Below are 12,886 nucleotides of genomic sequence, written 5' to 3'. Positions count from 1 at the left end.
GGCTAATATTAATACTATGCACGCCAGTCTCTTGGTTAAGAGTTGAGGAAAGACGTACTGCGTCACTTGTTTTTTTAAGAAACATTTTGTTTGAAATTCCAAATTTGTTTTCATAGTCGACTCACACACAGCACTGATACGCACACTTATGACACCAGAGGTCTTTTAACAGTACCCAGGTCCACAACAAATTCAAGGAAACGTACAGTATGATACAGAGCCATGAATGCATGAAACTACCATCTTTTATATAGCGCAAGTGAACAGTAAACCTTGTTTCAAAAAACCAATAAAGCAACACCAAGGCGCAATGCCTCTCCCCAATGCAACCTACTTGTTTTTTTTAATTTTATTTATTTTATATTTTTACCTTTTATTTAACTAGGAAAGTCAGTTAAGGACAAATTCTTATTTTCAATGACGGCCTTGGAACAGTGTGTAAACTGCCTTGTTCAGGGGCAGAACGACAGATTTGATTTCTTTGTCAGCTTGGGGATTCAATCTTGCAACCTTTCGGTTACTAGTCCAACGCTCTAACCACTAGGCTACCTGCCGCCCCAGTACGTGTAACTGTTAGATGCACACACACTACATGTTTAATGTTTTTAAATTTATATCAATTGTAAAGTCTCGTCTGTAGTCTTTTTCATATATGTCAGACCCCAGTAAGACTAGCTGTCGTCATTGGCGTTGGCTAATGGGATCATAATAAATAAATTGTGGAGGCAATACATTCAAGCAATTTGTGAAAAGTGATAGGTACACTGATTTGGAATAATATAACTCTTGAAACTTCCATTTCCTTCGTGTTTAGGTCATTCTTACCAATCAGATGACTACAAAGGTTTGGAGTGGCCAATCGAAGCTTGTTCCTGCCTTAGGTGAGAAGGATTGTTGTGATGCACTGACTGTAGATGCTACAAACAATAATACCTACCTCCCCTTAAACTGTACATGAAAATTATGTAACATGGTAGGGCCAAGAATTACAGTACATTTTGCAATTCAGCCAGTCATATACTTCTCCCAATTTTTAAACCCAATTCATTTACCATACTGTACCATTAGCTTTCGCCTGTCTGCCAATGGCTCGTAAATATTTCTCAGTGTCATGTGTGGCTGTGCTAAGTAACTGTTGTTAAATGTGAGCGTGTTGATCATGCACGGGGTTAGGTCACTGATTGTAGACGTGATTAACATGGCTCTGTGTGGTTGTCTGTGGTCTTGTAAATCTGCAGGTGAGAGCTGGGGTCACGCTGCTACACAGAGACTCATCCTACACTGGGAGGGCACACACAGGTACTGTACTAACACCCCTTTACATGGATGGTCTCTGGAAGGAAGCCTACATGCTACCACAATTATTTGTCCCTGCCAGGGTTTCTGTTAGGAAAATGTGGCACTGGACAACGTGACCAGCAAGATTTACATTTACCAAACATTTGAGAAATTACCGGACTTCCATTTGCATTGGGTGCGTAACACATTAGGGCGTCCACCCACGGTGCTCAAAATCACATGTAGATTATTGTAATTCATTTTAACAGAATATAAATTAGCATGTAAAATTATAATATAGAACAACATTTTTATATCCACATGACCAGTTTTATTGAAAAACAAAACATTGCCCGATGCATATTCATCCCTGCTTTAAATCCTAACTGAATATCATTGGGGGAAAAATATATTTAGCCTAGAAGAACAAGTTGCCTACACAGTAATGAAACACAACTTCAAAATATAATATTTGTGTAATATAATTTGCGAACGACCTGTCCTATAGGCTATTTGTTTGAACATTTTAATTAATAAATAACAAAACACAGCTGTTTTCAAATACAGTCTAGGGCTCTCTAATTTAATTTAGCCTTGGCATGAACAAAACACTGCTGTCTACGAAATCCAGGGCCAGCCCGCCCCATTGCCGCTGCGATTCAGCACCACGGCAGTGGAAAGAGGCCACTCTAGGCGGCAACAAAATAATAAAAAAAATAAAAACTAATGTTGGACAATCAAATTCTATATGTAAATAAACAATTCCTTAACGCTGGTTCATTGAGGGAAAACTTATTTTGCAAGGCTCCTGTGAAACGATGGAAGTACATGTTTCCAAAGCTCAAATGATATCACACTTTTTACAGTTTTACTGGATTATTGTCATTTGTACTATCGTGGGGTCGTGACTAGTTTTTTATATATAACACACACACTAACAGAAACATCTCAACATCAACTGTTCAGAGGAGACTGCATGAATCTGTATGTCCAACTTTTTTTTCAAGCCTTAAGTAAGAGGCTGCTCTACTTCTTTTTCTCTGAAAGCTCAAAAGCCCCCCAAAATACTCTAGAATAACAATGGGAGGCAATGTCACATTCTTCAGATTTGTTTGTTTTTCATAAGTGAAGTTCAGCCTGCTCTGAAAAAATGACTGTTTCGTGTTTGAAGTTTTGGTCCAGAGCTAGTGCATTATCGTAAATGTAGTTTTCATTTTGACATATTGACAGATTCATATCCAAGCATAAACAGTCCTGCGCACCCCTCCCAAAGTGAAATGCCAGTCTTGGGTGCTGTGGTCCCTTGGTTCCAATGGACACTTTTCAGGCCTGGCTGGCGTAAGTGTGTGTTTGAGTGTGCTACTGCTCAAACACTTACAGTAGTTGGAGGTAAAGTGCATCACTTTGCAGATGGAGCCAGCCTGCCTTTTGTCAAATGGCGTTCTCACTACAATGGCTGCTGCTGCCTATCAGTCAGTGGAGAAAAGCTCAGTGTCTATAAAGCCCAAGGTCTTTTGGTTGCCGGCGGCACAGCTCTTCTTTAGTGTGTCATTGTGCACTGTAGTTTATCCTCACTCTGTTTGAATGGCAGCACACACTTGCTAACCCCTCTCCCTCCTGCTCTCCACTAAATGAGAAATGGACAGGATGACTAACATCATGTTCTATATGAATGGCTGTTTTTATGAGGTGTTGACATGTGTCTTGCCCTTGTGAAAGGCTGCAGCTCCTCACCCAGGGTTTGATACTATGCCCAAAACAGCCACATTTGCAACTGTTTGATTTGGCAGTGCGACACATTCTGAATTGGTCGCAAGGGTGCCAGTGAAAAGAATGTGCCTAGTCATTAGGGGAGTGCTGAGTAGTCGGACAAAACAAGTATCATAACGGATATGGGCAATTTTCTGGATACGATTATGATCCATGTATTTTTTTGTTATCTGTGATAAAAAATATATATTTTTGGAATCTAGCATGCATCTTTATGTCGTGTGAGCTTCTACGCGGTCTAAATAACTGGCTAGTTTGGATTTAACACTGATACAAATGCATCTGTAAAAGGCTAATATCGGCCAATTTTTGAAATATATTTTTTTATATTGGTGAACCAATAAATCGGTCGGGCTCTGAGTAGAAAGTGTACTTGTTTGCCTTTTGGACAATGCTCATCAAGCATCAATGAGGTTGTAATCGGATTAATCGAACGGCCAATGAGTTTCTCTGTGGGTCCTGTTTTTTATTACACATCCATGGGCTTATCAAGATTAAAAATGATAAATTACATGAGAAACATTGACAACACTAACTATTCTCTCTTGGAATTTGAAAGTCCTAAATTGTCCTATCAAACATTCCAGCTGTCTTGATATCCTAGCAAGAAACCACATTGACATGGCCAACGCTCCAAGAAACACCGGCTCCATAAGAACGAACATGGAATGCAGAACCATTTGTACAAACGGGCTGCTTTTTCATCAGCCCCAAACAAAACTAAAAGGTGTAATCATAATGATACAAACTCCAAATCACCATCTTTGGTAAAGGTGAAGACCAAGAATGCAGAATCACTTTTCTTAAATGTATCCATAATGGAAAGAAATTACCTTCTTTTTTTTATGTGAATGCTCCAAATTCATATGATCCTATGATTGATTCTCTGAACAGCATATTGTGAGAATTAACTGAATTCCATCAGGTTATTGGAACCAATGTTCCCTAAAAAAATGTCAGCACTGAGCAAATTTGAGGTCTGCTGAGCGCAAACATGAACATTGTGAAAATTCTGTCCAACTTCCAGTGTCCGTTTACTGTAGACACTGAGGCTGTACCCGTTTTAAGTGGCCATGTAGGCCTACCAGAGTGGCCTACCATCAAAAACGATGGGCAAAATGCATCCTTTAACATGGAAATAGCTGTTCTCATTCAGCCTACAGTAGCAACCAATGTGTGGTGTTCAATGTAGACCTACATTACATGAGACTTAAAAAAAAAAAAAAACATGCAGGCCTTAACCTGTTTATCCACTTGTCCTTCAGACAAAGAGGTGACTGAGAATGTTGTGGTGTTGGCAAGGAACCACTTTACAAAATAAAATGCATTATTAGTCCCATACCATTATTACAGAGAATCAGACTGCTTATGTTACCCTCTGTCTATTGGCTACTTAGGCTTGCATAAACTGTCTCAAAATACAACACTGCCCCTTTAAGACAAAAAAAAGCTCTTTACCTGACACGCTTTTCAAAGATGTCTAAAAATGTATAAATGTTGTGCTCTTGTAGGATGCAATCACTCCTCCATTGCTGACTACAAATTATCTATACCTGGGCTAATAACTAACTAGCAAAGAATATGAACAAATTGTGCAGACGTGGCTACATGTAGCTCTCGCTTTGATCTCAAAACAAGCGCATCTACTCACGGCCGCTCATGCTGTAAACACGGCACAGATCCATATATGGCAATGGTCTGTTTCCATATAGGCCTACTGCATCTGATTGTTTATGCTGCACCGGTCTATGTAGAGTACGGGCTGAGTAATGCTGTCAATACAGTAGAATCCTACTCCGATGCGTTCTGCCTACAACAAAATCTCTTGCATAGTTTGTTTTGTTGCCTTGAAAGTGGCTAACATTGCGTTGATTCGATCACAATTGCCACAGTAAAGGGAAAGGTTGATAGTGTTAACAGGGAAAACTCTAGAACAGTGGTCACCAACCTTTTTTGAGTCAAGATCACTTTGAATCAAAATGCAAGCCAAGATCTACATAATTGGTGACCACTGTTTTCCCTCTTAACCCTATCAACGTTTCCGTTTACTGTGGCAATTGTGATCGAATCAACGCAATGTTAGCTACTTTCAATGCAACGTAACAAAACGAACTATGCAAGAGATTTTGTTTTAGGCAGAATGCATCAGATTAGGATCCGGTGCCCATTTGTTTTGAAAACGCCACCACGTGCTCTACAGAAACCTCTAGCCACACCACTGTCTGGCTGGTGCGCACCTGATTTAAAGGGTAATAACTACACCATTTTTATTTTTCCCAGACCTAAAAAATGATCCCCAAATGTGGTTTATGCATTGTTGTGGACTTAAAAACAAGAATGGGATGTTCTATTAAAGAAACTACAAAAAATTGAGAAATTAGTCCTTCTCCCCGCTTTCTATTTGTCCGTGGTATAGTTTTGATATATTTTATTTTATTCTGCCCCCTCTAGAGGATTTCGCAGAAAATAACACGTGGTGCTTTGAAATCTGCAATAAATACATTTTGCACTTTTTATTTTAAGTCCCTTTTGTTGTTACAGTAAATATATCCAAATCAATGTAAGAACACAAGGGCATGCTAATTTAAAAAAAAATAGCTGTTCATTATTAGCCTTGTTCTGTATGGAATGCAGGTGATGAGACACAGGCCATTGTAAATTATTATGAGACACAGACCATTGTAAATTATTATTTTTGTTCTAAACAAAAGTTAGTTTAGTACCCTGTCCTCACCTCTGTTTCCTTCTCCTAGACTTGCATCCCTGTACAAGTCGCCCAGCCAAAGGGAGGCCACAGTACCCTACCAGATCACTGTGAGTACACAACACTGGCTTTCTCCCAACACTCTCAAATGGCTTCCTTTCCCCACCTCCTGTCCATCATGATCAGTGATTGGTGAAAAAATTGGTTAGTCCACTTCCAACCATATTGCTTTTATCTATATTGTCCTTCCAAACCAGTGGTAATGAAGGAAAGGAGTTGGGCCAAATGTATGTTGTTTATGCAATAACTTTGTGTACAAACTATTTTGCACCTGGAAAACTGGAGGCATCGCCTCTCTGAGGGGTCTTTTTGGAATGTTTACAGCCCCTAAAACCATTTTGGATATAGTTTGATTACTGGGGGAAAATACACTAGCTGTGTTCGAATAGCCATATTGAGTATATACTATTAGTTCATTTTAGTATACTGTAAACGAACAGTATCGTTTCAGTTGAGCGTACTAGCACTTCGCCTGTCTACCAGAAGTTGATGCTGTTGCGATGAAACCTCTTGCTAGCTTGTTAACATAACAAATGAATAGCTAGACATTTTACGATTTCGGGTGTGTTCATAAATTCAATCTGGATTCCTGGAGTGCGCTCTGGGAGTTTGTCAATTCAGAGCGTTTCGCTCTCCGAGCTTTCAGAGCACACACTCATTACTTTATTACATTGCTCTCTTTTCTTAACATTTGTCATAATTGGTTAAAGCAATAAATTTGTATCCGCTTTCATCGGACTTCGGCAGCATTTTCTGCCATTTTCTTCAAATTTGAAAATGTTGTGAAGCCACGCCCATTTTCTGAATTGCATTATGGGTCCTAAAAGCACAGAAATAGTGTCCACTGCTTGAATACTTGGTATTTTGGCGAATTTTAGTACGACATCCGTGAACTTTTGGGATACTACTAACTATATTCATACTATGACCAATAAGCATACTATATACTCAATTTACTCAATTACAGAGGGCTGTACGTACTACCCTCTGTAGTGCCTTGCGATCGGAGACCGAGCAATCGCCGTACCAGGCAGTGATGCAACCAGTCAGGATGCTCTCGATTTTGCAGCTGTAGAACCTTTTGAGGATCTCAGGACCCATGCCAAATCTTTTTAGTTTCCTGATAGGGAAAAGGCTTTGTCGTGCCTTCTTCACGACTGTCTTGGTGTGTTTGGACTATTCTAGTTTGTTGATGTGGACACCAAGGAACTTGAAGCTTTCAACCTGCTCCACTACAGCCCCATCAATGAGAATGGGGGCGTGCTCCGTCCTCGTTTTCCTGTAGTCCACAATCCTCTCCTTAGTCTTGGTTACGTTGAGGGATAGGTTGTTATTCTGGCACCACCCGGCCATGTCTGACTTCCTCCCTATAGGCTGTCTCGTCGTTGTCGGTGATCAGGCCTACCACTGTTGTGTTGTCTGCAAACTTAATGATGGTGTTGGAGTCATGCCTGGCCATGCAGTCGTAGGTGAACAGAGAGTACAGAAGGGGACTGAGCACGCACCCCTGGGGAGCTCCAGTATTGAGGATCAGCGTGGCTATCTACCCTCACCACCTGAGGGCGGCCCGTCCGGAAGTCCAGGATCCAGCTGCAGAGGGAGGTGTTTAGTCCCAGGATCCTTAGCTTAGTGATGAGCCTCGAGGGTACTATGGTGTTGAACGCTGAGCTGCAGTCAATGAATAGCATTCTCACATAATGTGTTCCTTTTGTCCAGGTAGGAAAGGGCAGTGTGGAGTGCAATAGAGATTGCATCATCTGTGGATCTGTTTGGGCGGTATGCAAATTGGAGTAGGTCTAGGGTTTCTGGGATAATGGTGTTGATGTGAGCCATTACCAACCTTTCAAAGCACTTCATGGCTACGGACGTGAGTGCTACGGGTCTGTAGTCATTTAGGCAGGTTGCCTTTGTGTTCTTGGGTACAGGGACTATGGTGGTCTGCTTGAAACATGTTGGTATTACAGACTTAAATCAGGGACATGTTGAAAATGTCAGTGAAGACACCTGCCAGTTGGTCAGCACACGTCCTGGTAATCCGTCTGGCCCCGCAGCCTTGTGTATGTTGACGTGTTTAAAGGTCTTACTCACGTTGGCTACGGAGAGCGTGATCACACAGTCGTCCGGAACAGCTGATGCTCTCATTCATGCCTCAGTGTTGCTTGCCTCGAAGCGAGCATAGAAGTGATTTAGCTCGTCTGGTAGGCTCGTGTCACTGGGCAGCTCGCGGCTGTGCTTCCCTCTTGTAGTCTGTAATAGTTTGCAAGCCCTGCCACATAAGACGAGTGTCGGAGCCAGTGTAGTATGATTCAATCTTAGCCCTGTATTGACGCTTTGCCTGTTTGATGGTTCGTCGCAGGGCATAGCAGGATTTCTTGTAAGCTTCCGGGTTAGAGTCCCGCACCTTGAAAACGTCAGCTCTACCCTTTAGCTCAGTGCGAATGTTTTGCCTGTATCCGTGGCTTCTGGTTGGGGTATGTACGTACAGTCACTGTGGGGACGACGTCCTCTATGCACTTATTGAAAAAGCCAGTGACGATGTGGTGTACTCCTCAATGCCATCGGAAGAATCCCGGGAACATGTTCCAGTCTGTGATAGCAAAACAGTCCTGTAGGTTAGCATCTGCTTCATCTGACCACTTTTTTATAGACCGAGTCACTGGTGCTTCCTGCTTTAATTTTTGCTTATAAGCAGGAATCAGGAGGATAGAGTTCCATTCACTATTTAAGTGCATAGATGACATGCATTTTTATCCCCGCTGGCCCTGTTTCAATACTGGTGCATGATAAGTCTAAATCAAAACAAATGTCATACGTATAAGTTAAGACAAGATTAAATCAAGAATAATCTGATGGGTGATTTATCACTTGTGAATTATTATCATTTGTGAATGATGCCAAGCATAAACAATGCCTCTTTTTTTGTGACTTGTTCGAATCATAGTTGCACACCTCATGTAGCCTTGCCCATAGATCTATATGTTTTAATGTTTGTGTCACAAGTAAAGTGGCCAAATAACTAATTCAAATTAAGCACGTTTAATCTGCTTTACAAGGGGTGTAGAGTTTAACTGGCATACATAAGCAGTGAGTGAGTTTCAAGTTTGGGGAAGATAATTTTCACCATGAAAATGCACCTTTATAATAAAAGCATTACATTCATAACTGCATTTGCGGTCACTTTTGATGATGGTGTTTTCCACTATTGGAACATTTGCGTTTTATAGCCTACTAACGTGTGCATTGCTGCGCTTGTAGTATGAAGAAATAGCCTAATGGTTTATCAATATTTTAAGCTAAATGTTCTGATCTGTTGCGTCAGCCACAATGCATAACGTTTTTTTTATGCTAGTGGTTGTATTAATTTGGGATCTATTGTATTCCACAACTGTCCCAGAATGTTTTGGATTATTTATTTATTGCATAGAATAGGTCAACTTTTGTACTATGGGGGGCAGTAGATTGACACAGGTTAGTGCTTTTGCTGTTCGTTAGGCCTACTCATCTTGTTGACAGACAAAGTAAATGTGGATAGTTATTCCAATATCTTCAATATGCACCTCGGAATTGGATGAGGACGCTCGCAGTTGTGCGATCACGTGACTGAGAGCCATGTGAGTGAAAGGCGCTTCGGATTGCGCAGCACACTCTATTTTTTATGGTGCATTACAGCCACAAAGGGGATGCCGCTGTGAAATTCGAAACATTATCAAATGCTTGTCAAATTGTGAATGAGAGACTTGATGTCTGTACAGCCTGTGCAAAATACAAAGCAGAGCTCATGCCTTTCAAGCAACGTTTTTAAAATCATCATTAGTCTCATCATGCAGCCTTACAATGTATTAAAAATCAAAACATACAGCCTAACGTTTGTAGACATACATTAATTACTCTAAATTCTGCATATAGGATTACCTATTTATTTGTTAACCGCTCAACACAGAATGCGCAATCCCTCAAATCATTTGAGAAAATATTTGTATTTTATTCAGCTTTGATCAATTGGATTCTTCATACTATAATATAAAATAGTTCCACGGAATTATAAGAAAATCTTGTCTGCTAAATGTACTAGTGTAGCCCACAGCCATTTGGCATAGCCACATCAGGACCTAACATAAGGACAACTCAGAGTATGCAATTATTTCCTTCTGAAATAGACTATATTTTCTTCATATCATTCTTCTTTAGACCTGTGTAAAATAAATAATGGCTTTTAAAATGGCATGTAGAAGAAGACGGATGCTAAATATGTTTGTTAATTAATGGTCGATTACCGTGAGGCCGACAGTTATTTGCTTGACAATCACTGCCACAGCCCTACTTCGAGTCAATTAAAATTATATTCGCATTCTGTATCGGCAGGACAGTTAAAGTTGCACCTTCTGGCTAAGGAGTTTAATGCAGGGAAACAGATCTGTTTCACCTAATTTCTACCAACATGTCTCCAGTGCAACTAGAGGTGAGAAACTCTAGATCACTTCTACTCTGCACAAAGAAATCTGACCATAACTCCATCTTCATTTGTGCATACAAGCAATAACTCAAACAGGAATACCAGTTATGCGCTCAATAAGGAAGTGGTCTGATGAAGCGGATGCTAAGCTACAGGACTGTTTCGCTAGCACAGATTGGAATTTGTTCTGGGATTCATCCGATGGCATTGAAGAGTTTACCACAAGTCACCCCTTCAGTAAGTATGTATGAGCACTATGGGGACAACGTTGTCCCCGTAGTGCTCATACATACCCTAACCAAAAGCGATGGGTTACAGGCAACATCCGCACTGAGCTAAATGCTAGAGCTGCTCCTCTCAAGAAGCGGGACACAAATCCAGACGCTTATAAGAAATCCCTCTACGCCCTCCGATGACCCATCAAACAGGCAAAGTGTCAATACAGGACTAAGATCGAATCCTACTACACCAGCTCTGACACTCGTCGGATGTGGCAGGGCTTACAAACCATCACGAATTACAAAGGGAAACCCAGCTGCGGTGCTGCCCAGTGATGCAAGCCGACCAGACGAGTTAAATGTCTTCTATGCTTGCTTCTAGGCAAGAAACACAACCATGCATGAGAGCACCAGCTGTTCCAGACAACTGTGTGATCACGCTCTTTGTAGTCTGTAAATCCTTTAAACAGGTTAACATTCACAAGGCCGCAGGGCCAGACAGATTATCGGGACGCATACTCGGAGCATACGCTGACCAGCTGGCACGTGTCTTCACTGACATTTTCAACCTCTCCCTGACCCAGTCTGTAATACCCATATGTTTCAAGCAGACCTCCATAGTCCCTGTGCCTAAGAACACCAAGGAAACCTGTCTTAAATGACTATCGCCCTGTGGCACTCGCATCTGTAGCCATGAAATGCTTTGAAAGGCTGGCCATGGCTCACATCAACACCGTCATCCCAGATACCCTGGACCCACTCCAATTAGCATACCATCCCAACAGATCCACAAATGATGCAATCTCTATTGCACTCCACACTGCCCTTTCCCACCTGGACAAAAGGAACACCTACGTGAGAATGCTGTTCATTGACTAAAGCTCAGCGTTCAACACCATAGTGCCCTCCAAGCTCATCACTAAACTAGGGACCCTGGGATTAATCACCTCCCTCTGCAATTGGATACTGGGCTTTGACGGGTCGCTCCCAGGTGGGGGTAGGCAAAAACCCATCTACCATGCTAACCCTCAACACGGGGGCCACTCAGGGGTGCGTGCTTAACCCCCCTCCTGTACTCCCTGTTCACCCACGACTACGTGGCCCCACATGACTCCAACACTATCATTAAGTTTGCCGACTACGCGACGGTGGTAGGCCTGATCACCGACAACAGGGAGGAGGTCAGAGGCCTGACAGTGTGGTGCCAGGACACCTCTCCCTTAACGTCAGCAAGACAAAAGAGCATTCCCCCATCAACGGCACTGTAGTGTTTGGATCTATCATGGTCCAAACACACCAGATCCTCAAAGCTCTACAGCTGCACCATTTGAGAGCATCTTGACTGGCTGCATCTCCGCTTGGTATGGCAACTGCTCGGCATCCGACCGCAAGGTGCTACAGAGGGTAGTGTGTACAGCCCAGTATATCACTGGGGCGAAGCTCCCTGTCATCTAGGACCATCTAGGACCAGTCACTCCGACTACCTCGTACCCCAGTACACTGACTCTGTACAGGAAACTCCTTGTATGTAGCTTTTATATACCCTCATTATAGTTTTGTGTTAATCTTTTCTTATCTATTTGCTAATATTCTAACTGCATTGTTGGGAAAGGGCGTGTAAGCACTTCATGGTGAAGTCTTGTTGTATTTGGCAAATGTGACAAATAAAATGTCTTAATCTAAACCTACTTTGTGGCTAGCACTACAAATGGCCATAATACACACAGAAAATACTGAGCTGTGGAAGAAAAAGCTCAGACCTGCAGAGCAATGGAAGGTATTGCACCCCATAGTGAAACATGTACCAGCCACGTAGAGCAATATTAAAGTTTCATAACATATCTGACTTTTCTTATGGTTATGTACTTTTAAAAACCTAATTTCTACATGTCAGTCATATTGCACTTTGAAATATGTTATTACTTTAAATGATTTTATATTATAATTTTTGTTCTGTTAACTGATTATACAACCCCGCTGAGGGAATAAATCGTTATGCTTTATATTTGGCCAATTCCTCACTCCCAGGGTCAAGGCTTTCGAGACGTGCCCCCCTCAGACCAACCAAAGGCGTCAGATGACCCCTCTGTGAGACAATCGGGAAGCTTGAGCAAGCGTCCCCGGATGGAAGAGGACCAATCTACAAGAACATAGGGAAACTAGTGGTTTTAGACCATGAATGTGAAATTTTGTTTTGTTAGAACGGTATTATACTTAAGAGTATATTGGGTTTTTGTTCTCCTGTCTGTACAGTTTGTTGCTGAATATTTTGCTCAACACAATGTACAGTATTTACACTGAGTTGAAATACAATATTTGCCTCTGTCAATAGCTGCCCTGTAATTACTGCATGTTATACTATCATGTACAGGTAACTGCAAAAATAAAGGAAACAAACACCAA

The 12,886-nt window shown here is 41.6% G+C and overlaps 1 protein-coding gene across 2 annotated transcripts in view; it reads left to right on the top strand.

The window, feature by feature from the left end:
- Positions 1–12,886, top strand: part of LOC129868369 (DNA repair protein RAD51 homolog 3-like) — a 19,317-nt gene extending 6,431 nt beyond the window's left edge. For both annotated transcript variants that reach the window (XM_055942296.1, XM_055942295.1), the window contains exons 7-10: positions 815–881; positions 1,239–1,299; positions 5,802–5,862; positions 12,512–12,886. In XM_055942296.1, the coding sequence (XP_055798271.1) occupies positions 815–881; positions 1,239–1,299; positions 5,802–5,862; positions 12,512–12,637 (315 nt within the window). In that variant the 3' untranslated portion in view covers positions 12,638–12,886. The remainder of the gene's footprint in view (positions 1–814; positions 882–1,238; positions 1,300–5,801; positions 5,863–12,511) is intronic.

This window comes from Salvelinus fontinalis, chromosome 13, assembly GCF_029448725.1.
Source record: "Salvelinus fontinalis isolate EN_2023a chromosome 13, ASM2944872v1, whole genome shotgun sequence".
Lineage (NCBI taxonomy): Eukaryota > Metazoa > Chordata > Actinopteri > Salmoniformes > Salmonidae > Salvelinus > Salvelinus fontinalis.
This window is presented reverse-complemented; position numbering and strand designations above follow the sequence as displayed.